The sequence below is a fragment of the Molothrus ater genome, chromosome 12 (genome assembly GCF_012460135.2).
Source record: "Molothrus ater isolate BHLD 08-10-18 breed brown headed cowbird chromosome 12, BPBGC_Mater_1.1, whole genome shotgun sequence".
Classification (NCBI taxonomy): Eukaryota; Metazoa; Chordata; class Aves; order Passeriformes; family Icteridae; genus Molothrus; species Molothrus ater.
This window is the reverse complement of record NC_050489.2, coordinates 20,214,017-20,239,694: the sequence shown is the minus strand read 5'-3', so window position 1 is coordinate 20,239,694 and position 25,678 is coordinate 20,214,017. Positions and strand designations below refer to the sequence as shown.

Sequence of the window (25,678 nt, the reverse complement as noted above, 5' to 3'; positions counted from 1 at the left end):
CACAGCTCCTCGGGCAGGCCGGTCCCACCGGGTACCCACTTCCGCCGGGAAGCCCTTCCCTCCGGCAGGGATGGAAACGGCTCAGCTGTGCACAGCGGGCCCAGGCTGCCCCAGTGCCAAATTACGGGGATGGGATCCCATGGGATTTGGATGTACCAGTGGGGAATGGAGCCAGGGTGGGCTGGCTCAAGACTTGGGGTCTGCACACCCAGCCCAGCTACATCCTCCAGGGAGGTAATACAGCAGGAACAGGGATTTATTCCATGTATTCACCATTACTCAGCAAAAAAGGGAAAAAAGCTTTACGGGAACAAGGATGAGTTAAGGTTTGACTGTGGCTTACCTCGCTCCTTGCTCTAGGTGAAGGTGAGGGAATAAAGGAGGGACAAACAAAGAAGGGGGAAGATTTCTTCTCCAAACATAAATAAAAGGCTGAAAAAGCTGCTCCTTGCACAATTCTAGTGGCACAGGGGACTCTCAGACCTTTGGAAGGCTCAGTGTAGTGAGGGTGCAGAGTATTTTGTGGAGGGAAGAAAGCTCCAGGCTACGGGAAGCACAAAGGAGCTGAAGAAGAGGGCAGTAAAAGCCCTCTGGGAATTGAGGACAAGAGCCAGGAGAACAGGGAGGGGAATAGGATGGAAATTGTGTGTAGAGGAGGCCAGAAGGGGACTAAGCTGCCATGGGGACAAGGGACAGCTGCTGTTGATTAGCTCGGACATGCTCAGACAGCCCTTGTCCCCTGTTGAGAGAGGGGCCCTGAACAAGGCCCATGGCTGTGGCTTCAGCCCCCCCTCCCTGGATGGAGGCCACGCTGCCATGGCTGCAGCCCCCTCCTCAGAAGAGCCCATTCCCACAGCCAGTCCGTTTGTGTGACTTTATTGGAGTGCGACACAAATGGGGGGTGACAGCAGAGGCTCTGGGCAGGGAGGGAGGGACAGCCCGGCTCAGTCCCAGTCGCCGTCGCCCTCGGGATTGTCCTCGCGGGGCGGCTCCTGGAACTGGATGTTGGCCAGCATGTCCCGCATGGCCGCCATCAGCCGGTTCACCCCCTGGTTGAGGTCCTGCGCCGCCCCGGCCTCGTCGTCCCCGTCGTGCCGGATGTCGCCCTGCAAGGGAGCAGCACAGCGCTGGCAGGGACAGGGACAGGGACAGCACCGCGGCCAAACCGGCAGCAGCAGCTCCTGGAGCAGGAACACCATGGGGGAACGGTGCACCCAAATCCCAGCCTGCACTCACCTGCAAGTTAAAATTTGGCAACAGCGAGCGGAAGAAGAGGGATAAAGTGCTTTCGTTGGAGGGATGGCTCGTCCTGGAAGACACAAGTGGCACCATGGTGAAGGTACAGCCCAGTGGGATGTGGGCGGTGCTGGGAGAACCATGGTGCAGCTGGAACCAGCCCTCAGGGAGGGAACTGGGGAGTTCCAATGGGACTCTGAATTCAGGCAACTCTGAGCAAACCAGTCAATAAAAGCACAACCAAGGCCAGGTTGGAAGGGGCTTGGAGCAGCCTGGTCTACTGGAAAGTGTCCCTGCCCATAGCAGGGGGTAGAATGAGATGAGCTTTAAGGTCTTTTGAACCCAAACCATGCCAGGATTCCATGATCCTACCAGCTCTGCTCTGAGTGGACTGGTGTGGAACACACACATGGCATCACCCCAACACCAGGACTGGCTGTATTTAAATTTCCATTTACCCCAAACCCTCCCAATCAGCCATGGCCTGGGTTTTCCCTGGCTTTTGCCCTATGGCTGGGAATGGCCAGTGGTGACCACCATGGGAAGCAGCAGGACCAGTCCAGCCTGTAGCTCTGCCTGCCTGGAGCACCACAGCTCTTCCTCTGCCATGGAGGAGATGCCAGCCCCGAGTGCCCGCGTGCAGCCTGGCCTGGGGCTGAGGGCATGCAGGGGACCCAGCCGGCTGTGCCAGAGCAGGAGGCGGTACCTTTCCGGGCGGGTGTAGGAAACAATGGAATCCAGAGGAGGCAGGGGGTCAAACCCCATCACTGGCTGGGAGGTCACCTCCTGCAGGGAGAGGAGAAAGGAAGGAATGAAGGAGAAAGGAAGGAATGAAGGAGAAAGGAAGGAATGAAGGCTGCATCCAGCAGCAGCAAACATGGGCACCCACAGAAGCCATGAGTGACAGGGGTTAGGATGGGCCCAGCAGGGACACAAGCGCCACCACAGCCCCTGTGGCCCATCAGGCCCCTCACCAGAGGCAGGGCTGCTGTGGCCTCCTTCATCTCCGAGAGGATGATGTGCCGGTAGATGTTCCTGGGAGCGCTCTGGTACCGGATCTTCCTCCTGAGACAGGGAGGGGACAGAGCAGTGAGCCCTGAGCAGGCACATTCCCATTTCTGCTGCTCCAGGTGCAGTGTCAGCAGCTTCCCTGGCTCTGGGGAACAAGGCCATATTGGATGGAGCTGGCTTAGAGTGAGCCAAAGGGGGTGGGAGCTGCTGAGCTCTGGAGAAAGAGCAGAGAGCTCAGGAATGAGCAGATTGACCTTGGTTTAGGACACCTGACAGCTCTCTCCTGTTTCTCAGCACTGTTCCTAAGCTCTCACCTGCCCTGTGTGGCTATCCCTGCCCTTCCAGGCCACCCCTCCACCCTCTCCAGGATGTTTCCAGGGTACAGGTGACAGCCAAGCCTGGGGAAGGCAGTGCAGGATATGCAGTGCAGGTTCAGCTCTACATTCCCATTTGTGAAAAGCATGGAAGGGCCACTGCCTTCCTGGCCCCATGCTGTGACCTTGGCATCAGAGCAGCAGCTGTGGGGCTCTGAGCCCTGTCCCAGACAGGGAACTGCTGCTGCCCAGGACAGACCCTCTGTCCCACTCTGTCCCTGGCACAGGAAGCCCGTCCTGCACCCTCTGTGCTCACTTGTGCTCGGCCTCCTGCACCAGCGCGTCCCGGGCGTCCACCATGCGCAGAACCTCGTGGGCGTGGGGCTCCAGCCAGGCCATGACAGCCGGGTCCTTCCACAGGGCGTGTGTCCTGCCCACGTACAGGGATGTCAGCTGGTTCAGGGCGGGCGACTGGCTGTGGGAGAGGGCTGTTAATCACGGCATCCTCCTCCTCCTCCTCACGGGATGGTCAGGGCTCAGCTCTGTGCTAGCCTTTGGCGTGGGAAGAGGAGAGGACTCGCAGGCTCCCGCCTGGATACTGCCATCCACCTCCACCAGAACTTCTGCCTCCATCTATTTTTAGGCTAAGCAGAGCCATGAAATGAAGGAACACTGCCCTGGCCTGAGGGAGAGCCTTCGCACGCTGAGGAAGACCATGAGTCCAGGGAAGGCAGACTGGTTGGAGACAGCCTGCCCTGGGAGGACACACGCGTCACCCTCCCTCCCTGCACACACCAACAGGCTCTGGGCTGAACTTCTGACCCGTCCACCTTGGGCTGAGGTGGATCTGTCAGCCCCATCCAGAGGCCATTATGGAAATCCATTATCAAAAGGATTATCAAATGAGGCATTACCAAATGAGCCTGCTCAGGAAACCCAAACAAGCTCTGCATTAGCTGTCTGAGCATGCAAGATCCCCGCCGCCGGCAAAATCGATCCCTTCCCTTCGCTGAGAACATCTCCAGGCCTTACCTGATCTGGGCATTCAGCCCAAAGAAGGGGTGGGAGGCGACCCTGGCATCGGGCTGCACGCTGCAGTGATCCAACAGCGGCATCAGAACTGCAAGACAAAGGCAGAGAACTCATCTGGACCTGCTGGTGAGGGGCAGTGTGGGGTGGGGTCACCCTCCACTCCTCAGGGCCAGAACCCCCTGGGGCACCAACAAGGACACAAAGAGAGGGTGAGGACACTGCTGGTCCCTGTGCTCACAAGGGCATTATTTCAGTCACCCCAACGAGCAGCCTAAAAGATGTTTCCAGCCTCCACAAACTGAATCTCTGTTGGAGAGCTGGTTCTTCCTGCTGCACACACCCTCCCCTGGGCCTGAGGGCTGTGTGCTCCTTTCATGGACAGCAGCATCCACAGGATGAAAGGGAGAGTGATGGGCACCCATGGGGAGAGCACATCCAAAACAGAGCTGTGCCTTGGAGGGAGAGCCAAGGAGACTGGCTTGTCCTTGCTCCGGGCAGCCCTGAGGAGGTGAGACATCTCCCTGCTCCAATACTCCAGCTCTCACCCTCCCCCAGCCTGCTCACCCCTGACCACTGCTGCTGGAGGAGCATTGGCTGCTCTGGGGAGGGAGGACAGAATCATGGAACCACAGAACTGAAAGGCTGGAAAAGCCTCTAAGATCATTGATCCCAACCACTCCCACAGCACTGCCAACACCACCCCTAACCCGTGTCCTCAGGTGCCATGTCCACAGTTCCTCCAGGACTGGGGACTCCACCAGTGCCCTGGGCAGCTGTGCCAGGGCTGGACAACACTTCTGGGGAAGGAATTGTTCCAAATACCAAACTTTGAGGCTGTTCCCCCTTTTTCTGTCCCTGTTCCCTGGGAGCAGAGCCTGACCCCTCTGGCTGCCCGCTCCTGTCAGGGAGTTGTGCAGGGCCAGAAGGACCCCCTGAGCCTCCTTTTCTCCAGGCTGAGCCCCCCAGCTGTCTCAGCTGCTCCTGATGCTCCAGCCCCTTCTGCAGCTCTGTTCCCTTTCCCAGACAGGCTCCAGCCCTGGGAAGGAGCCCAGAGCTGCACTCTCCCCCCACACTGGGCACAGGCACTGCCGTTCTGCCCGACCTCTTCTGCTCTGACTCAGGGCTCCCTCCCCAAAGGCCCTTGGCAAATTCCTGCCTCTGCATCCCTGCCGGGAACGCAGCCCTGCCTGCCGGGAACGCAGCCCCGGCTGTCCCAGGAGGACAGTGACAAAGCCCTCGCAGGGGATGGCCTCACCAGAGGGGACAGACTCACCGCTTGGGAACATGATGAGCGCGAGCTGGATGAGCCGGGCCGCTCGCTCCCGGGCCTGGCTCCGCTCCAGCTCCGGGCGCTCTTCCTGCTGGCTCAGGAAGAAATAGGCCAGTGGCACCGAGAAGGCAAAATTGGGCAGCTGGGACAGATTCCGGTGACTCTGCAGGATCAGGGACACAGAGGTACCGAGAAGTGATGCTGACAGCAGAGCTGGGCTGTGCAGGGCCAGGGCTCTGCCTACTGGGGCTAAGTGAGCTCCCAGCTGCTGGCTCCGTGCCCCCACAGCTGAGTGAGCAATTTTCAGTTCTAACAACTATTTGCAGGACCCAAGGATTACAGGAACCAACAGCCCAGCCCTTATGGATCATTCCTATGGCTCTGGGCTGGCAGCTGGGCCGTGAGATCCCCTCCAAAGGGCTCACCTGGTGGGGAGCAGCCCAGGCAGCCATGCCCTCACCTGCTGGCCACTCACCTCCCACTCCTGGAAGAGGCGGGTCAGGAAGGTGTATTCCCTGGCCCGCAGGGACAGGAAGTCGATCAGCAGCAGCACACAGAGAGGGTCATCCTCAGGATCAAGGCTTGGGAGCAGGGGGAGAGAACAAGCTCAGTGTCACAACAGCTGAGAGAGCTGCCCTGATTTCTGAGTCAAACAGCCTCTCCCAGTGACATCCAGTGACTCAGCAAGTGGAGAGAACAGGAACACATCCTGCATGGCCAGCAGGATGACAGAGTGGTGCTCTGTGTCCCTATAGAGGGGACAGTCCCCTGCCGCCACCCAGGAGGAGGACCCACTGCCACACTTTGCTGTGCTGAGCCTCCAAGCTCAGCCATAGTTTGGCAGTCACAGGCCACCCAGGGCCCCTCCTCACCCATCACCTCTCCAAGAGCACCAGCACATCCCAGCACAGATCCATGCAGCTCTAAGGGGGATGATGAGCCCACACCAAGCCCAGGAGCAGCAGAACCTGTCTGGGGTGACTGTCCCCCCCCAAACCCAGGCACTCCACCCTCAGTGGAGGCATCTACCTCAGAATGAGCTTGCAGAACTCCAGGGCTGTGCGGGGACAGCCCCTCTTCTCCAGGAACATCAGGTGTTTGAAGAGAGCCAGGAAGAAAGCTCTGCATGGGGAACAGCAGCAGGACTTAAGAGGCCAGATGTGGAAAGTAGTAGTTTGTGCCACTCAAAAAAGGGGACACAGTCATCAAGAGCTTCACACCCTCAAGCATCACATTGTGGTGTGGCATGGGGTGCCACAGACACCCCCATGCTCCCATCTCTTGTTTTTGTAATCTTTTTTTGCAAGAACAGGGACAGAAAACTCACAACCTGCTCTGGAGACTGGGACCAACACAAGTAAATCCCCCAAGCCCACATCCTGCCTTGTTCCAGGGGTGTGGGGACAGGGACACAGAGTGGGGAGGCCCAACACCTGAACTGGTGATACAGGCCACTGATGGCACAAAGTATGTCAGCCAGAGGGACTGAAATGTGAGCACCCTCCAGGTACAGCAGTTTGGGAGAGATGGCTTGGGTCAGCTGACTGGAAAATTCCCAGAATAAAGTCACCTTTCCCAGCAGCTGCAGAGCTGGAGTTACATAAAGATCCAGGCTGGGAGGAGTGTGAGTGCTGGGGGTGATGGCTGGAAACACACAGCAAGGATTTTTGTGACCATTTTGGGCTAAGGGGTACTAATGGCATGAGGAGGACATGACAGGGAGGGACAGTTCCTACTGCAGGAAGGAATCCCTTGGGAAAAGGGATGCTTTGTGCACAAGCTTCCATGCACAACTGCCTGTGCTCCAGCACCATCCCAGGAGCCCCGGCAGAAAGGGACACTCAGGGGTCTCCCTGGGTGAGCAGCAGTGTGAATCTGGGTGGCTGTGGCCAAAGGGGCTCCAGCTGAGCCCCCTGGTGCCCAGCCCTGCTGACCTGTTCTCTGGGCGCCGGTAGTCCAGCCTGCAGGTCCCGCTGGTGAGGCTGAACACGGGGTGGAAGGCGCACTCCAGGCTGTACAGCGCCCGCTCTGGGGACAGCAAGGGCACTGTCAGGGACAGGACAGGGACACCAGCCCAGCACAGCACTGCCCAGCACTCCCTTTAGCCCCAAAGAGAGGAAACCAGCTCATGCCCAGCCCAGCCAGGCACAAAGACGCTTCACACAATGTGGTGGCAACAGGTACCAGGGCAGTGAGCACTTCCACGTTGGATCACACTCTGGGTGGGAAAAGGAACCATTCTGGGATTGAGGCTGGTCCAGGAAAAGCCAAGCTGCTGCTAGGGAAGGGTTTCACAGCAGCACATCTGCTCCTCACCTCACGCTTACCTATGAGATCCCGGGCCATCTCCTGGTCCTCCTGCATGCGGCACACGTCGCTGAGCTGCAGCAGGGAGTCCACGTGGTAGGGGTTCATCTGGAGCAGCAGCTGCACAAGAGCATGGCAAACACTCTGTGTCACTACCAGTGGCTCAGGGATTTGGTCACTCACCCAGGTACCTTCCAGCAGCCAGCTGTGTGACACACAGTGCCAAGAGCTCCCTTAATCCCACCCTGCCAGATCCATCCCGAGCTGGAGGGGCACAGGGAGCTTTGTCCCCACCACGTGCAGGATGGGAGCCCTCAAAGGCAACCTCCCCTGGGCTGCTCCCTCCCAGCTTTTCCAGCAGAGCCCATGCCAGGCCTTCGCTCATCTTCTCTGCCCTCCTCCAGATGTCTCCCAGCCCCTCTATTGGAAAGGAGAGAACGAGATGCAGGCACTGTTACAGGTTTGGGGTTTTTATCTATCCTCCAACAGTTCTGAGCATTTGATCAGGTTTTGCATCCTCTGGATACTGAGAGGACATTTGGACACATCTATTACAAATCCAGGAATCGGCAGTAGTAATGGAGAATAATAATAAATAAATATTGACTTCCAGGCTTCAGAAGACAAGTTTCTTACTTCACTAATTATATTATAAATAAGCTTTTCTCAAGTACCTAAAACCTCAGTTCAGTAAAAAATACTGAAGCTACAAATCTTCTCACAGTTTAGTTTGGGGATTTTTTTTTTCTCCTAAAACTGAAAAAATAAAGCTTCCAAAGCTCCAAAAGTTTCCATCTGCAGGGTGGGGACTCGCGGGACCACCAACAGCACAAAGACTGGATGTTCCAGGCTGGCCCAGCCCTTGCCTGATGCTTAACCTCTTCCTTAAGGGGTAAAACTCTTTCAGCTCCTTCCCAGTCCACTTCTGGGGGAACATGGAGCTCTGTGATGGGAAAAAGCCAAGAAAAGGTCACCAAGAGTGACCTTTGAACCTACCAGCAAGTGCAGAAAAAACACTCACTGAACAAGAGGCTCCCCAAAAGTGATGTTTTATGTGCTGAAACCACAGCAACAAGGCAGAGCTGGGCTCCAGTTATGCCAGGACTGTGGTGACCATGGACAAACTGTCTGGAATTGCCAAATCCATCTGTTAGATCTTACCCTTGATGGAAAAGAGAAGACTTCAAGCTGTACAAATGTCCTCAACTATAGCCCGACCCCCTAAGAGGGTCAGAGCTTCCAGATTAAAACACCATGGAAAGCCTCTCCTGTGTGGGGGACTGAGCTTGAGCTGTCCTTGGGACACTCACTGCTGCACAGGAATTACTTTGGCTCACTTAATCCAAATCCCTCAATCCAGGCAGAACTGCTGAGCTGGAGAGAGCCCCACGGCCCTGAGCCGAGGGTGGGAAAGCAGAAGGAAGTAAACTTTATTTAGCAGACAATGGACTCTTTAAAGAACATCTCCAGGGCATGTATCCCAGCTCATGTGGCCAGACCTTTCAGAGAAACATCCCTCAGTTATGGTTTAGTTGGGTGCAGAGCAATTTTGCTGTTGCTTATCACTCCAAACTATAAATGTTACCATACAGCTTAAGGAGCTCGGACATGCATGAAGGACTCCCCACACAAAAGCCTGTTTTGCTGAAATACCAAGAAAAGACACATTTTTCATCGTTGCAGGAGTTTATAAATAGAACAGCTGTTAGTTTGGATTGCCAGTTCATGATGGGTTTATACAATATTCCTCCTTTCCCAGCTAAGAGCTGAGACAAGGGGGCTTTGTTCCCCCCCCCTGCAGCCAAAGGGACAGTTCCTGTGGGCTCCTCTCTCAGAAGGTGACCTGACACATGCTTGGCACAACCACCAAGGCTCAGCCACCAGCCACCAGACCTCCTCTGCACCAAGGAAGTCACTGGTTAACCAGGTGACAGCCCAGCTCAGCACTCAGTGCTGCCTCACCCCACACAGAGGGACACTGGGCTCTGCTCTCCAAACAAGTCCTAACAGCCCAAACAAGCCTGGAAATAAATAATCCAAGGCTCTGCAGAGGGATCTGGACAGGATGGATCAAGGGGATGAGGCCAGAGGGATGAAGGACAACATGGTGACATGCTGGGTCCTGCTTGTGGGTCACACCAACCCCATGAATGAAACGGGCTGGGGGAAAAGTGGCTAGGAAAGGACCTGGGGTGCAGGAGACAGTGGATGGACAGGATCCCAGGTGGGCACCTGGCCTGTGTCAGCCAGGTGTGGCCACAGCACCAGGGCAGTGCTCATCCCCTGTGTTGGCACTGCTGGGGCACTTCCAGCCCTGGGGTCAGTTCTGCGCCCCTCACCCCAACACAAACACCAAGGGGCTGGAGCATGTCCAGGGAAGGGCAAGGGAGCTGGAAAAGGGTCTGGAGCAGCAGAAACAGCAGAGGGAGCTGAGGGGGCTCAGCCTGGAGAAAAGGAGGCTCAGGGGGAACCTTCTGGCTCTGTAACACTCCCTGACAGGAGGGGACAGCCGGGGGGGTCAGGCTTTGCTGAGGAAACAGCTTCAAGCTGTGGCAGAGGAAATTCCTTCCCCAGAAGTGCTGTCCAGCCCTGCCCCCAGGCTGCCCAGAGCAGGGGTGAATTCCCCATCCTTGGAGGGGTTTAAAAGCTGTGTAGATGTGACACAGGCTGGGGTGGCCTTGGCTGGGGGAACAGCTGGCTTAGAGCCTTTCCAACCCAAATGATCCCACTGGAATGCACCAGCCCAGCTTCCCAGGGCAAGGGGCTGCAGGAGCACAGGAGGGACAGCAGGACCAAGCCAACGTACCACGATGTTGTTGGGGTCCATGGACTCCACAGCGTCCAGGAACTTGAACTGCACCTGCTGGTACTCACGGTGGTGCTCGAAGGTGAAGTGCTGCACCCCCCTCCGCGTGTCCAGCAGCTGCATGGTGATACCTGCAGGGTGCAGGGGAGACCTGGGTACCCCAAGAGACCCTCCTCTGCTCTCTCACACCATCACTGGCTCCATAGACACATGTGGTTTTGGAATCTCTTTCCCCCACCCATGAGTCCAAGTCTCAAACCCACCCAAAAAGCCCAGGATGCTCATCCTCCCCAGGGATACTTCTGATTATCCAGCAATTCTGCTGCTAAGATGGGAGCACCCACGCCCTGCTACCTCCAAAAGAAGGGGAAAACAAACTCAAATCATGTACAAAGTAAAAAAACCTCAAATCAAAGTACAACTCCACAGAGCTCTCTGCTGAGGCAGGAGGTGAACTCCTCCACCAGCTGAGGAGCAGGTCCCTCTTAGATTCCGTGCCCTGAGCAGCATCCATGGCACATGGGCAGGGGCTAAGGGGGCAGGAGGCAGCCCCAAAGAGGGCAGGAGGCAGCCCCAAAGGCCTCACCTGTCTTGCTGTAGCGTGGCCAGGTGTTCTTGGGAGCTGTGAGCCACATGCTGCGGACGTACTGCCGCTGCCTCTGCCTCGGCCTGGGGAGGGAACACACAGCTCACAGCTCCTCTGCACAGACAGCAGCAGGAGGATGAAACCATGTTAAAGGGAAAAATGAGGTCCTATTTCTTCCCCACAGAGAGCTAAACACAGCTGTGCCCAGAGCTCTGTGTCTGCCTCCAAGACACAACACACCTGGGCTCAGGCTTTGCCTTATGTGCACCATCTAGGCCAGCCAGTGCCTGCAGCAGCTCCACTTCCAGAGCTTCTCTCCCTGTTTTTAACCCTGCCAAACCCTCAGCTGCCTCTGTGCAGCTTCCCAGGTCCAATTAGGAGAGCCCCACATCCCTCTGACTCATGTCTCTTCCCAGTAGGGCCTTCAAATGTCCACTGGATTAGTTTAAGCTGTACTCAAAAATGCACTATTTATTGGCTGAGGAGCAATTCAGGATCAAGGCTACTCCAAGGGAGTCACACCTCCTGAGAAAGGGATCATAGACTATCCTGAGGTGGAAAAGACCCACAGAGATTATTATGTCCAACTCCTGGCCCTGCACAGGACAATCCCAAGGAACTGCAGTTTCTTCCTCAAGCACCAAATGCTCCTCTACAGACTCTCTCCCTCCTTCAGCTCAGACCATCCTCGGTTTTCCAAGCAGCTCATGGAAGTGGGGATTTTGTGGATGACAGTGAGCACAGTGCAGTGGATAAATGCAGAGACATCACACCCAGGGAGCAACAGGCTCCCTGGGCCCCTGGATACAAGGGGCATGAGATGCTGAAAGTATTCAGGGTTCACTTTCTGTCCAGAGGCTCAGGAATTGCAACAGGGGACAAAACACACAAAATCTACGTGCCTGCAGTCTGTGAACTTGAGTGAAAGGACTTTTTGAAAAGTGGTTTGGAAATAAATGAGAGGGGAAAGGAGCAAAAGAAAAAGCAAATGCCAGTAAAAGCCTGGAGAAGTCTTTCCCCACCTTGTACATATCACAGAAAATATTCCTCTGCCCCAAAAGCAACTATTAAATGAATAACACATCCTGAGCCTGGGATTACCTGCCCAGGTGTGGCACTGGGGACTCCATGAGCCCTGCCAAGGGCAGGACAGACACACCTCCTCAGATTTGGAAAGGGTTTAATACGAAATTCTGGACTAACCTCTGGTCCCCGAGCACAGCACGAGCCCCAAAGTATCTCTTCAACTCATTCTCTGGATTCAAGTTTCTGAGAAGGTGGAAAGAAAAAAGAAAAGCTCCATCAGTTAAAAAGTGCCACACTCAAGTCTCTCCATCAACACTCAGCACCCCAAAGTGCCCCTGGAAAACCCCCAAACTGTCCCACACTCCCCACGGATCAGACACAGCATGGAGAAAGGAGACTGAAACTGCCAGCACTGGAAGGGAAAGCCCTGCTCCATGGACAGGCTTCCTCCCTGCCCTGCTGCAGAGCTGGGGAATTCTGCTGCTGCCCTCTCCAGGGCAGCTGGAGCCTTGGCTGGGATGTTCCCGGGAGAAGCCAGGACTCAGGAGCAGAAGTGAATCCCATGGCAAGCTCCACACACCAGGGCTACTGGCACCTCTGCAGAGGATCTGAGGCTGGAAGGTCCCTCTGGGGACTAATCTGGTCCTGCCAGCACTGCAAGCAGGCCGGGCAGCAGAGAATCCCCATCAGAACCAAACACAGCTCCCAGAGGAGCAGACAGGAGCAGGGATGTGCACAACCATCGCGACCCTTTCAATCAAGGTGTGGTGCTCCTGGCCAGGTCACGCTGGGAGGGTCCCAGCTCCGTTCCTCAGGGAGCAGATGCCCCTCAGGCCGAGGCAGGGCCGGCTGGGAGGCAGCAGTACCTGTGCTCCACGTAGAGCAGGGGCCGGCTGTCGGTGCTGACCCCGCCCTGGCTCTGCGGGGCCAGCCTGGGGTCCTCGATCCTCTCCAGAAGGCTCTCGATGTCCTCCAGCTCGTTGTCTTCCTTCAGAAAGGCAAAGCCAAGGCCTTTGTCACAGGCTGAGTCACAGCAGCCTGCAGGTCACCCAGCACACATCACACCCAGCTGCCTCCCTGGGCCAGGGGCTGTGGCTCTTCAGAGAACCCAGAATGGTTTAGGTTGGAAGGGACCTTAAAGCTCATCTCGTTCATGTCCCGTGGGCAGGGACACCTTCCACTGTCCCAGGGTGCTTCAAGCCCTGTCCAGCCTGGCCTTGGGCACTGCCAGGGATCCAGGGGCAGCCACAGCTGCTCTGGGCACCCTGATGCCAGGGCATCACCACTCTGCTCACATGGAAGAATTTCCTCCCCATATTCCATCTAACCCTGCCCTCTGATAGTAGGAAGGCATTTCCCCTTGTCCTGACACTCCAGGCCCTTGTGCAAAGACATTTTAAATATTTAAATAACCAGCCTTCACCCTCTACTGTCCATGGAAACACCAAGATGCTGCTGTGAGCCTTGTGACAAGGTCTCAAACACTCACATGGCTTTAATCCAAGTCTCCCATTCCCCATTTTCCAACCACCCCAGGAATCCATCCAGCTGCTCACATCCAACAGTTATATAACACTTTAACCCTGATTTCCCTCCATTTTCCCCCAACAAACAACAAGTGACACATTTCTTACATGCCTGTTTCACATCCTCCTCATGATGTCCATGGGTGGAACACAGAATTCCATTCAGGACACCCAAACAGCACTGCCAGGCTGCCTTTTCAAGCTAAATTTAGCCTATGTGCGTGGAGTGTACACAGGAAAGGGATAATGTGCTCTGCATGGAACAGAGGCTGTATTTATTATCCCTCACTGCCTGGGTCTGGGTGTCCCCCCAGCCTCCAGCTGGCACATGTCCCCCTGCTGCTCAGTATTGCTGGATTGGGAAAGGAAACAGCTCTCCAAGAGGGTTCTCCACCTCAGAAACTCAGAGTGGCATTCCCAGGGAGGAGGTGGCCAGCTGGGTGCTGGCCCTGCTGTCATGGCTTAGCCCTTCCCTCCAGAATCCAGTGGCTCAGGATGCTGACCAAAGACTCTCCCTGGAGTGAACAGGGAGGTTGGACTCCACCATCTGGGAGGTCTTTTCCAACCTTGAGGATTCTGTAATTCTGTGGACAGTTCAGACTCAAACTCACCAGAAAACCAGCTCCCACCTGAACCCCACTCCTACTGAATGAAGGAGATCAAGGACTTCAATCCATCTGCTACTTCCAGCTCTGGGGTGCCCAGCACTGGAAGGACATGGAGCTGCTGGAATGAGTCCAGAGACCTGGAATGAGTCCAAGGGCTGGAGCCCCTCTGCTCTGGAGACACCTTAGAGCCCCTTTCAGTGCCTAAAGGGGCTCCAAGAGAGCTGGAGAGGGACTTTGGACAGGGGACAGAGTGACAGGACAGGTTGGACAGGGCTTGGAGCAAGCTGGTGTGATGGAAGGTTTCCCTACCCATGGAGGGGGATGGAATGAGATGAGCTTTAGGGTCCCTTCCAATCTAAACCATTACAGGATTCCATGATCCTAAAGAGGCTTCTTAAACTCTAAATTTTGAAACTGCTTTTTTTGCCTTGAATCTCTCCTACAGCCACCTCAGAATTCCCACTTTGCCAGCCTCACTGGAGGAACCAGCCTGGTCCCTGACTCAGAACACACACACACACACACACACAGACATACCACAGTCTCTCCTGCTGAATTTTTCTTTGTTTTCCTTTTCTTTTTTTTCTTCCGTGGCTTGTTACTTGTTGCCAGCTGCAAAGACAAAGGAAGAGCTGTCAGCATTCCCAGGGCTGCCAGCTCCCTGGGAAGAAGAGCATTTCCCACAGGGATCAGCACACTGAGGGTCCTTAAATGAAACCAAAATTCACCCTTTAGTGTTTGTTAGTGGGTGGAAGTCAAGACACATGGAGAAAATGGAGGAAAGCATCGAAGATTCACAAAGGGTTAAACCTCAGCTGACTTTCACATCAATGTCTGAGGCTATGAAATCAGGAGAGAAACAAGTTTAGCTGTGCCAGGTGTGGAGGAAATGCCTCAGCCTCTCTCAGTGCCCAGGATAAGCTGCATTTCTGCTTTTCCAGGGTGCAGGACAGTTCCCAATTTCAGTCCCATTTCCACAGAAACCAACACCTGACAAAGGTCCCAGTGCCAGAGTTCCTCTCCCCACAAATGCAGCTGCTCCAGCTCGGGATGCTGGGGGCATTCCCTAACCTGACTGGCACAGCTGGCAAGCAAATACATTTCCAGGGTCTAGCAGGTAACTCAGCAAGGGATCACAGCATCATGGAACGGTTTGGGGTGGAAGTGACCTCAAAGTTTATCCAGTTTTTATTCCCTGTCTAAGCAGGGACACCTTCCACTAGACCAGGCTGCTCCCAGCCTTGTCCTGGCTCTACCCAGCAGCAGCAGCTGCCTGCCCAGGGCTCCCATGTCCTACCTGGAGCTCTGGGAGCAGCCACAGGTGTGCCCTGCAGTGCTGGCACAGCCAACTCACCAGGTCAGGACCCCTGGAGCCACTGCTCACACAGGGACACACTGCCCAGAGCACCCACAGCCCCTGGGCTGGCAGAGGCCACTGGCACAGCTGGAATGCACACAGAGAGTGGACTTTGCTCCCCTGCCACCCAAAGCAGGGACACAAACCCCAAACGCACAGCAAACAAGTGAGACCAGGGGCCAACCCCCCTTGCTCTCCCAACCCTCTTCTCTGGTGAGATCTGGGCAGGCCTTGCCATGGGAAATCGTTAAATAAATGAGCCTTTCCTTACAAAATCCTGCAAGGAGACACTTCTGGGCTGATACAGACCACAGGAGGAATCTTGATATCCAATGACAACAAATCATTACGGGCAAGAAGAGGTTCAGTATTCAGGTGACATTCTTGACTGCCTGAATTACTCACATCCCCTGTTCCAAAACAAATGCCTCCTTGAGACCACTCCTGGCCTGACCTCAGTGCTCACATGGACACAGCACAACATGGACACAGCACAACCTTCCTTGGGTGCCTCCCCTCTGCAGCTGCAGAACCCCTCTGGATCCTCTACGCAAACCCAGCCCCAGCACCACCGTGCCCACCCTCCCCAGGTGTCAGTTCCCAGGCTGAAGTGCACGTCCCTGGCAGCAGTTACCGTTCTGTCTGGCTGCTCAGCCTCCTGTCCCTCTCTCTGTCCATCACCGTGTGTCTCTGAAGGGGTCACAGCCCCCTCCTGGCTCCTGTCTCTGCTGCCCTCGGGGCTCCCTCCCGCTGGGTCCTGCTCGCTCAGCCGCTCCTCTCCGGCCGCCGCCTCATCCTCCGACTCCTCAGCTGGGATCTGCAAACACAGGGACGAGCTGCAGGGACAGCATTCCCCAGGGATCTGCTCCAACGCTCCTCCTGCACACAGATGGAGGTTTGGACCCCCCTCGTGTCCAGTGTGTCAGCCAGGGGCTGCCCGGACAGTCCCACGCATGTGGAGGGGAGCACAGGACCCCCATGGTCTGTCCCCTCATGCCACGGACTCTGCTCTGCCCTTGGGGGAGCTTCCAAACCCAGCCTTGCCTGTGCTCACACAGCCCGGCCTCGGAGAGGGACAGGGAATGGCTGGGGCTGGAAGAGGTGTCTGCAGAGCAGGACTGGGCTCTGTCACCCCAAGGACCCAAGCAGGGCCCATCTGACATCCAGCACTGGGGTCCTGCAGTGCTGGGAAGGTGGCAGGGATCGTCCTAAAAACATTTTCACGAGTCCAGCTCTGACAGCATCCAAACCCAGCCCTCCCAGGCCTCTCTCCCATTTCCTCCCAGTTCAGTCCCAGTTGCTGCCCACCACCCAGACCGATCACTGCCACCCCAATCACTGACCCCAAACCACTGCCATACACATTGTCACCTCTGCCACCCCCACTGTGAGCCCCCCTCAGCCACTACCCCCCTGCTCCCTCCAGTGACCCCCAAAGCCCGTCAGCCTCTGCCCCCGGGTCACTGTCACTCCAGCCACCCCCAGTGACTGTCACCTCAGCTGTCCCCAAGTAAGTGTCCCCAGCAATGTCCCCAGCTGCGCACACAGCTGTCACCCCCAGTCCCTGCCCCCCAGTTCTCCTCCCAGTCCCTGCCACCCCAGCCACTGTCCCCCGAGTCCCTGCCCCCGCAGTCACTGTTCCCCCTAGTCCCTGCTCCCCAGCTGTCCCCAATCGCTGCACCCCGGGGCCTCCCGGCTTTGGCCCCCCTCACCAGCTCGAAGCGGTTGCTGACGGCGGCGCGGGGCGGCCCGCGGGGCCGGTTCCCGGGGGCTGGCGGCGGCCCCCCTTCCCGGGCACGCTCCGGGCCGGGGTCGGTGCCGAGGCCGAGCTCGCCCAGCCCCGGCCCCTCCTGTCCCCGCTGCTCCCCCCGCAGCCGCCTCAGGGCCCGGCGCGACATCGCCCCCGCCCGCTGCGCGCCTGCGCCTGCACTGCGCCTGCGCGCCCGCCCAGCACCGGCCCCGCCCACCCTCGCCGCGCGCAGCCATTGGCTGATGCTAAGCAGGCCACGCCCCCTGCGCGCCGTGATCTCCGTGGCGCTCCGTGCGTGAAATGTGTCCCGGAACGGGGAACAGGGAACCGGGACACGAGGAAACGGGGAACGGGAACCGGGCACGGCCCCGGGACACGGCTGAGGACCGGGGCACGGGCCGCGGCTGGGAGCGCTCGGGAGTGGGGAACGCGGTGTTCCCACGGTGCTGTGCGGAGTCACGGGTGGGCACAGCCCGGGGGGGAAGAGGGATGGCGGTGGGAGATGCGCGCGCTGAAACGGAGTGCCCCGATCCCCCCACGGCCCGCAGCACCCTTACCCCGCTCCCCCGTGCACTCAGGAGCAGCCACGCGGCCCCAGGGCAGCCCAGCAGGTTTATTATGGAGGGGACGTACAGAACAGCCATGCCAGCCCAGAGCACCGGGCACCCCGGCACAGCCAGGGCTTGGCACAGAAGCGGGGAACGCAGGGGCTGCGGGTGTCCCACGGCAGGATCCATCCCCCAAGAGCCGCCCCGCAGCGGGATCCGTCCTCCCGGGGGCTGCGGGTGTCCCACGGCAGGATCCATCCCCTCGGGGGCTGGCGGCGGGGACACGAGGGGATGGCAGGGACAGCGGGAACGGGTCCTTTCGCCCCTTGGTCCATAACGTATATAAATATAGAAGCTGTGTGTATCCATCCTATGTATATATGTACATCGGGGGGCTGTGCCGGCCGGGGTGACCGGCACCTCCGCGGCGACCGTCACCGGGGCTCCCGGCCCGTCCTTCACGGGAGCCACGCGTCGCTGTAGAGGGAGCGCGCCTTGGCGTGGCGCCGGTTCGCGGCGCTGGCGTTGAGCACGGCCACGCTGCGGCGGCTGGAGCTCACCACGTCCGTCACGAACCCGGCGCAGTCCGAGCAGACGTCGCGCAGGACCGAGCCCTGGGCGTAGATGTGGGGGAATTCCTCCTCCACCCGGCGCCAGCACGGCCCCGAGAGCGAGCTGCGGCACAGGGCACCCCGTCAGCCCCCGCCGCAGGAGGAGGGGGACGAGGAGAAGGAGGGAGGAAGGCTCGGGGACTCACTGGAAGGGCTCCCTCCGGCGCAGCGGCGGCGCCTTGGGCAGCAGCGAGCCCGGCAGGCTCTCGAAGCCCAGCGCGTAGACGGGGATGTGAGCCAGCTTCTTGGAAGGCATCTTCATCTGCGGAATGCGGGAGTCAGGGCGGGGACAGGGACAGCGACAGGGACGGGATAGGGATAGGACAGGGCTGGGATAGGGATAGGCACACAGAGATGTGGATAGCTCAGAGATAGGTACAAGGTGGGACAGGAGTGGAGTGGGATGGGGCAGGGACAGGGAGAAGGTGGGGCAGGAGAGGGACAGGGTGAGGAGCAGAGACAGGGACACAGTGGCACTGCCCAGAGCTTGTCCCTTACCTTTAGACTGCAGGAGCTACAGACAGACCTGGGAACACAGAGAGAGGTGGGTGAGAGGGCCCATTGTGGGGACCCTGCTGCTGCCCTCCCAGCCCCGTGACACAGCACAGCATGGCACAGTTTGGCACAGCATGGCACAGTTCAGCACAGTGCTCACCGCTTGCAGAAGAAACACGATGTGGGCCAAGAGAAGAGAGGAAACTTGGCCCTGCAGCAGCAGCAGACCTGTGGGCAGAGCAGGGTAAGCTGGGGGTAGGTGGGCCCCCCAGTCCCTCCAGCCCCCATCCCCATTCCTACCTTCCCCCTCCGCAGGCTGCTGTACAGCTCCTTGCTCTGCAGGAACTTCTCCATCTCAGCCTTGACCAGCACCCTGCGCACGTTGATCATCTCCTCCACTGTCAGGGCCAGGCTCTCCACAGGGTGGCTGAACTCCTGTGGGACAGGGGGGATGTCACACTGCACTGTGGCACAGGGCACGGTCCAGAGCACTCCTGTGCCAGGGCAGAGCCTCCAAACATGGGCAGAGCATCCCTGGCATAGGCAGAGCATCCCTGGCACAAGGACCCCCCAGCCGCCATGTGTCCTCGTGCCAGGCTGCCCTGTGCCCACGGTCATGCTTGCCTGGTGTCCCCAGCCCCAGTGCTCCCAGCTGGTGTCCCCAGAACCCACCAGCCAGAGGTGCTTGGAGCTGCTGGCGGGGGCAGCGCTGGATCCATCCTCTGGCCTCTCCTCCACAGCGCCGAGGGCAGCCCGGGGCAGGGCTGGGCCATCTGGTAGTGGGTGGCAGCTGGCAGGGACGGAGCCTGCAGGGAGGGACAGAGAGGCCGTGGCAAGGACGTATTGCCTGGTGCCACCGCCGCTGACAGGCATGGCACAGAGCCCCGGAGATAGGGACATGGGCACCCCCGGCAGTACCTGAGCGGGGCCGGGGCTCGGGCTGCAGTGGCTCTGGGTCCCGGGGCACAGCCTGGTCCCCCCCCAGCTGGCTCTGCAGCTGTGCCAGGTCCTGCTCCGAGAAGGAGCGATCCCGCTTCAGCGGCACCTCCGTGCCCGGAGAGTCCTCATCCTGCAAGGCCATGGGCACCGTGTCACCGAGGGCACCCCGGCACCCCCCGTGTGTCCCCACTTCTGCAGGGTTTCCCTTGCCTCAGAGAGGTTCATCTCCTCCATCTCGGCCAGGGTGGGTGCCTTGAGCAGGACGCGGGGCCGTGGGCGCGCGGGGATGGCGCTGGCCGGGCACAGGGACAGCTCGAGGCAGGAGCTGGAGCTCAGGCGGCCGGCACAGGCGTGGGGGATGCAGGGCAGGGAGCTGTATCCTGAGGAGAGATGGGCTCAGCACTGTGGGGGTGGCACACAGGGGACACAGCACAGTGGGCAGGGGACATCAGTACCTTTCTGCTCCACGGGCCGCAGCTTCCGCTCCTGCCTGATCTCCTCCAGGATCTTCTCATGGAGCGTCCTCTGCTTCTGGGGTAGCGGCCGCAGCTGCCGCTCTGATGCCTGCGGGGTGCACAGATGGGACCTCAGGTGTGGCCATGGCTCAGGGATGGCACCCATGGGACCTACCAACACTGTCATGCCAGGGAGGTGGCCCGGCGCTGGCACTCACCTGCTTCAGGGGGGGCCGGGAGCGGATGAAGTCCAGTATGAGCTCGTGGGCATCTTTCTTCACCCGGGGGGGGATGTCTCCATCCACCTGGGGAGGGCAGGGGGTCAGCGCTGGGCTGGACAGTGGCAGGATGGGGGGTGAGGGGCTGGCACGGCGGCCACGCTCACCATGACCTTGCGGAGTTTGTAGTTACGGGCACGGATGTCCTGCATGAGCATCTCAAAGGGCGTGAGCTGGTACTCGGTGGGCAGAGGGTTGAACTGCTTCTCCTGCACCTTCTTCAGCTTCACACCGTGCCGCAGCTCCCGCATCAGCTGCACCCACAGCCGGGCCTGGGGGGACACACAGACACGGTGTCAACACCCTCCTGGGACACACGGACACGGGGTCAGCACCCCCCCGTGCCCGGCACAGCCCCGTGCCCGGCCACGCTGCCCTACCCAGTCTGTGTTGCGCAGGTTGCCCAGCTCCGCCGCCGGCCGCTCCTCCTCTTCCTCATCCTCCTTCAGCTTCTGCAGCAGCTGTTGAGGCACAAGATGCTGTCACCTTGTCCTGGTGGTGCTGAATGTCCAGCCAGGACTGTGCCACGGGCCTGCAGCCCTGAGGTGAACCCCAATTCCTGATTCCCAGCCAGCACAGCAGGCTGGGAGGGGCTGCACGGCCAAACCCCGGCATCAGCAGCCCTAGCTGGGATGGGCAGAGGGGGCACTGCAGCCTGCCCAGCCCCTCGTCACTGCAGGTGGCTTCCTCGGCAGGGCCGTGGTGGCAGCGGGCACCCACGCTCACCTCCTTGGCGTCGCGGATCTTGGCGAGGAAGGCCATGAGCTCCACGGTCTCAGCGAAGAGGGCTCGGCACACAGCCTGGTAGTGCGCGGGGGCGCCGGCGGGGTCGGCCAGGCGGGCGGCACAGCAGCGCATGGCCTGGCCGAAGGTGCGCACGGAGCGAGGCTGCCCCTCGCCGCCCTCCTCCTCCTCATCCTGCCCCCCATAGCCCTCGTCGGCCGTGGCGCAGCCGCTGTCCTCGGAGTCGCTGTTGGTCATCAGGTCGATGAGCTGCTCCAGGCGCGGGCTCAGCTCCCGCTCCTCGTTCTCGTCCAGTCCCCAGTCCAGCGCCCGGTACACGGCAAAGCCCAGCGACTGCACCATCTGCGGGGGACAGCAGCGGCAGGGGACGGCAGGCACGCTGGCACAGCTGTCCCCGGCCCCTTCTCGGTGCTGGGTCCCGTCCCAGGACCTGTGAGCCCCGGGTGAGGGGAGCAAGCGGCCGTGCCCAGCCCACAGCGGGCTGGGATGGCAGACGGGGCAGGTCACCGGCCCCCACGTACCTGGGCTTCGGCAGAGGGCGTCAGCAGCGCGGGCAGGTCTGGGGGAGGAGGGCAGAGTCACCGCACGGCCCCGTGCTGAGCACCCCACCCTGCACCACCCAGGGATGCGGTACCCACCCACTCCACCCTGAGCTGCTCACACCCCCCCTGCTCCTCCCTCCTTCCCTGGCTCATTCTGTGCCCTCCTGGTCCCAGGGCACGGCTCCAAGGGACAGTGGGCACTGCACGTTGAGCCCTGCTATCGACAGGCTGCCACAGCTCTCCCAAAGGGCACACTGAGGGGGCACAAGCACCCATGTACCCCTCATCACCAGGGCTGGAGGGAGCTGAGAGCTCTGCGTGCATGAGGAGATACCCCCTGCACCCCTGTGGGATGTGGGCACTGGCATTGTGGACAGCAGGAGTGTGGGCACCAGCAGCACAGGCACGGCAGCGTGGGGACTGGCAGCCACAGCTGGAGCATGGCACACACAGGGAGCCCAGGACACGCTTGTGGGCAGCTTGAGCCCTCCTGGCAGCTGCAGGGAAAGGAACACAAGTGGCCTCTGCAGTGTCCCCAGGGCTCCCGGCTCTGCTTCCCTCATCATTAGCTCTGCATTGAGCTGATCAATGCGGCAGCCACCAGGATGTGCCAGTCGTGTGCCAGCCGTGTGCAAGCCAGGAATGGACAGGAAAGGCAGCACAAGTGGTGGCCCTGCTATGGTACCACAAACAAACCCATCAAAAAACCATGTCCTGGACTGTGCCCGGCTCCTACCGCAGTACCAGCCTCTGGGATGCCACCCAGTGAGTCCCAGCAGCTCCTGCCAGTCACTGGGGCAGAGCTGAGGGGGAATTCCCATAGAATGGGGGACTGGAGCTGTTCCAGAAGGTGCTGCTGGCTCACCCAGCCCGGATCCAGCCCTGTGCCCTGGCAGAGCTGCAAAGCCATGTGCCAGGCTGGTGCCACCACCTGCAGTGGCACCCAGAGGCACCCGTAGCCCTCCCAGCCTCAGGCTTCACTGTGAAGACTTCACTGGTTCACCCCTAGGGAGGTGGCTCAGGTTGGCACAGAAGCAACCCAGGAGCAGGAGGTGGCACAGTGGCACTGGCAGGTGGCACTGGCAGGTGGCACCGGCTCCAGCCCTGCGGTGGCTCAGGGCAGGGCGTGGGGCCATTCCCATGCAGGACCAGTGCAGCCGGTGCGGCCACGCCGTGCCCGGCTGCCATGGGCACGTGCCCTGCCCGTGCGTGTCCCTGTCCTGGGCACGGAGCCACCTGATGCACCCCGGTGTGTGCTCAGCCCCCTGGCACTGAGGACACACGGTGACCCCGCAGTGTCCCTGCCCAGTGTGGGCGAGGTCACACAGCGACCCCACGGCACCAGGAGCCATCCCCGGTGGCCTGGCTGTGGGGTGGAGGCGCTGGCCACGCTCCAAGTGCTCCCCGTGGCTGTGTGGCCACCCGGTGTCACTGCTGGCAGCCAGCCCGGTGACACCCAGAACCGCCACAGCCATACCTGGCAGCGCAGCCACCTGCGGGAGGATGGCTGGGAGGGCAAAGGTCGGGGATGGGGTTGTCCCTGTGCCACTCCCGGGGCCTGCAGCGGGGGACAAGGTCCCTGTGGTGCCCGTGGATGCGCTGTATGGGTGTCCATGTATCCGTCCATCTGTCCTTGCTGTGTGTCCTGCAGCCCCATGGTGGCTGCCAGGACCACGCAAACACCCTCACCTGGCTCCAGCCTCCCTGGGTCACCCAGCGCCAGTGACCTTGTTGGTGCCAGTGCCGGGAGCAGTGCCACACCAGTCTGATAGCAGTGCCCACCCCCTCCCCGGGGCAGACCCCTGCACCGGTACCGGCAGTGCTACTGTCAGTCCCCTTGCGGGGCCGGGGCTTGGGGCTCACCCCCGTCCCTGCCGGTGCCGCCTTCCTGCTCCCCGGCGCCGGGACCGGCCCTTTTCCCCGTCCTCACAGTCTCTCCGGTGCCCCCCTGCACTGCTCCCTGCTGCCGATGCCTCGATGCTTGCCCCCCCTCTCCGGTGCCACTTCTGCCCATCTGCCGCTCCGGTACCGGTTCTTCCCCGCCGGGGCCTCTGCGGGTGCGCCCCCCGCTGCCGGTACCCCCGGTCCCTCTGCGTCCCCGACGCCGGTGCAGCACCCCCTGCCGGTGCCGGTAAGTCCCGGTGCCGGTAAGTCCCAGGTCCCCGCTCTTTGGGCTGGTAAGTCCCGGTGCCCGGGTCCCGGTGCCGAGACATCCCGGTGCCAGTAAGCACCGTAGGCTGCTCCCGGTGCCAGCAAGCACCGGTGCGGGTAAATGCCAGCGCCTCCCTCCTTGCACCAGCAAGCCCCGGTGCCGGTAAGTCCCGATATCCCGGATCCCGGTGCTAGTTAGCTCTGGTGCCGGTAAGCTCTGATGTCCCCGTGCCGGTAAGTCCCCGTTCCCCGATCCTTGTGCTGCTAAGCTCCGGAGCAGGAAAGCCCCGGTTCCGGATCCCAGTGCCGGTAATCTCCGGTGCCCCGCTCCCGGCGCCTCTCTTTCGGTGCCGGTAAGCCCCGGTGCCCCGCTCCCAGCGTCGGTAAGCTGCGATAAGCCCTAGTGCCAGTACGTCCCGGTGTCCCGGGTGTCGGTGCCGGTAAGCCCCGCTAAACATTGGTAAACCCCGGCGCTCCGCTCCCGCGGTGCCGATAATTCCCAGTGCCGCCAAACCCCGGTGCCCCGCTCCCGCTGCCCGTAAGCCCCGGTGTCCCCCGGTAAGCCCCAGCAAGTCCTGATGCCCGTAAGCCCCGGTAAACCGCGGTAAAACCCGGTAAACCCCGCTCGGCGGTGCCATCCCGTCCCCCCCCCCCCCGCTCGGGCGCCGCCCGTTCCCGCCTCCCCCGGCGGCGGCGGCCCTCACCGTGCGGCGGGGCGGGCAGGCGGAGGGAGCCGTCGGCGCGGAGGCGGATGTCGGCGGTGCGGAGCGGCGCGGGGGCCACGGGGGCGGCGGCGGCGGCGCGGCAGCCCTGGAAGCAGAGCGCCCAGGCCTGCTCCTCGTTCAGCGGCTGCTCGTAGCACTTCAGCACCTCCTCCAGGGACAGCTCCCGCGGCGGCCCCGCGCCCGCCCGCGCCATCGCCCCATCCCGCACCGCCGAGCGCGGGCGGGGCGCGCCGGGCGGGGGAGACGGGGCGGGGCCGCGCGGGGCCACGCCCCAGCAAGCCACGCCCACCCCCGATCCCCATCCGCACCGCGGGCGCGCGGCGGGGGCGGGACCACGGATGGGAGGGGCGGGGCGCTGAGAGAGACCACACCCCCCGCACCGGCACCGGCACCGGAACAGGCACCGGCACCGGCCCCGCCGCAAGCGCCCGCTGGGAGGGGCTGAATCGGCGCCGGGGGACACCGGGCGGCTCGGGACGGCGCGGCGTGAGGCCGTACCGGGACGGGCGGTTTGGGATGGTACCGTACAGTAACGGTGCTGTACGGTGGGGCACGGCACGGCACGGCACGGCACGGCGCGGTGAGCTCGGTACGGTCTGGCATGGCACGGTGTGACGCGGAACGTTGCAGCACGGCTCGGTACGGTGTGACATGGCTCGGTATTGTTTGGCACAGCTTGGCACAGAATGGGATGGGGCAGCAGAGTGTGGCGTGGTACGGTGTGGTATGGCTCAGCATGGCACAGCTCGGCTCGGCTCGGCACGGCTCAGCAGGGCACATCAGAGCTCAGTGCCATGGCACAGCTCAGCACAGTATAGCTCAGAACAGTACAGGAAAGCTCGGTACTGATGGCGTGGCTTGGCATGGCACTGAGCTCAGCACGGTGTGGCACGGCCCAGCACAGCTCGGCCCGCCCAGGCTGCAGGCTGGGAGCAGGGCAGGGTGCACTGGGTTAGCTGGGTGCAGAGGGCAGGGTTCAGGGCACACAGCTGGGCACAGCCGTGGATTGCAGGGCGTGTGACAGGGGCAGTGCCAGCGTGGGCACAGAGCAGTGCTGGTGACACCCGAGGGACACGAGACCCCCCTGTGCCCCAAGAGGAGCAGGGTGGTCCTGGTGCGTGGCTCAGCCCCAGCCCTGGCTCCTGCCCCACGGAGCCCACACACCACATGTGGGGCAGCACACGCAGGGACACGATGGCCTTGGCACCAGGGTCACCTGGGGACACTCGAGCAGGAATCAGGGCAGGAGCACAGGATGGCACAGGATGGCACAGGATGGCACAGGATGCCGGTGCCCATGGGGACTCCTGCCACAAGGAGCCTGCCTTGTGGGGTGCTGGGAGAGCCCTGGGGCACTCGGC

General features: G+C 60.6%; 2 protein-coding genes across 2 annotated transcripts; both read right to left on the bottom strand.

Annotated features, from left to right (window-relative positions):
• Positions 1-860: 860 nt before the first annotated feature.
• On the bottom strand, positions 861-16,977 carry TCF25 (transcription factor 25). Its single transcript, XM_036390175.2, has 18 exons — positions 16,792-16,977; positions 15,714-15,896; positions 14,260-14,334; positions 12,455-12,576; positions 11,766-11,831; positions 10,563-10,645; positions 9,977-10,107; positions 7,191-7,290; positions 6,798-6,891; positions 5,893-5,985; positions 5,339-5,444; positions 4,867-5,026; positions 3,594-3,681; positions 2,878-3,036; positions 2,211-2,301; positions 1,943-2,022; positions 1,237-1,309; positions 861-1,106 (listed from the first exon to the last, which is right to left on the bottom strand). The coding sequence occupies exons 1-18, from the start codon at positions 16,975-16,977 to the stop codon at positions 945-947; spliced, it is 2,052 nt and encodes a 683-aa protein (XP_036246068.1). The 3' UTR covers positions 861-944.
• A 445-nt stretch (positions 16,978-17,422) lies between these two features.
• SPIRE2 (spire type actin nucleation factor 2) lies at positions 17,423-24,559 on the bottom strand. The gene is made up of 15 exons (XM_036390513.2): positions 24,297-24,559; positions 21,421-21,458; positions 20,882-21,241; positions 20,536-20,616; positions 20,263-20,427; positions 20,096-20,182; positions 19,878-19,986; positions 19,633-19,802; positions 19,402-19,552; positions 19,156-19,289; positions 18,784-18,918; positions 18,644-18,711; positions 18,487-18,514; positions 18,135-18,250; positions 17,423-18,052 (listed from the first exon to the last, which is right to left on the bottom strand). Exons 1-15 carry the CDS (start codon positions 24,508-24,510, stop codon positions 17,836-17,838), a joined length of 2,073 nt encoding a protein of 690 aa, XP_036246406.1. The 5' UTR covers positions 24,511-24,559; the 3' UTR covers positions 17,423-17,835.
• Between the last annotated feature and the right edge of the window lie 1,119 nt (positions 24,560-25,678).

Bases quoted from the DNA above. Each gene is read 5' to 3' on its own strand.
- TCF25 (XM_036390175.2), bottom strand. From the start codon at position 16,977: ATGTCGCGCCGGGCCCTGAGGCGGCTGCGGGGGGAGCAGCGGGGACAG. The intron at 5,445-5,892 runs GTAGATGCCTCC...CCTGCTCCCAAG, and splicing joins TTCTGCAAGCTCATTCTGAG to CCTTGATCCTGAGGATGACC. The intron at 1,310-1,942 runs GTACCGCCTCCT...TGTGTCTTCCAG, and splicing joins TCCTACACCCGCCCGGAAAG to GACGAGCCATCCCTCCAACG.
- SPIRE2 (XM_036390513.2), bottom strand. From the start codon at position 24,510: ATGGCGCGGGCGGGCGCGGGGCCGCCGCGGGAGCTGTCCCTGGAGGAG. The intron at 21,459-24,296 runs GTGAGGGCCGCC...CTCCTCCCCCAG, and splicing joins CCTGCCCGCCCCGCCGCACG to ACCTGCCCGCGCTGCTGACG. The intron at 19,803-19,877 runs GTACTGATGTCC...ATCTCTCCTCAG, and splicing joins GCGGCCCGTGGAGCAGAAAG to GATACAGCTCCCTGCCCTGC.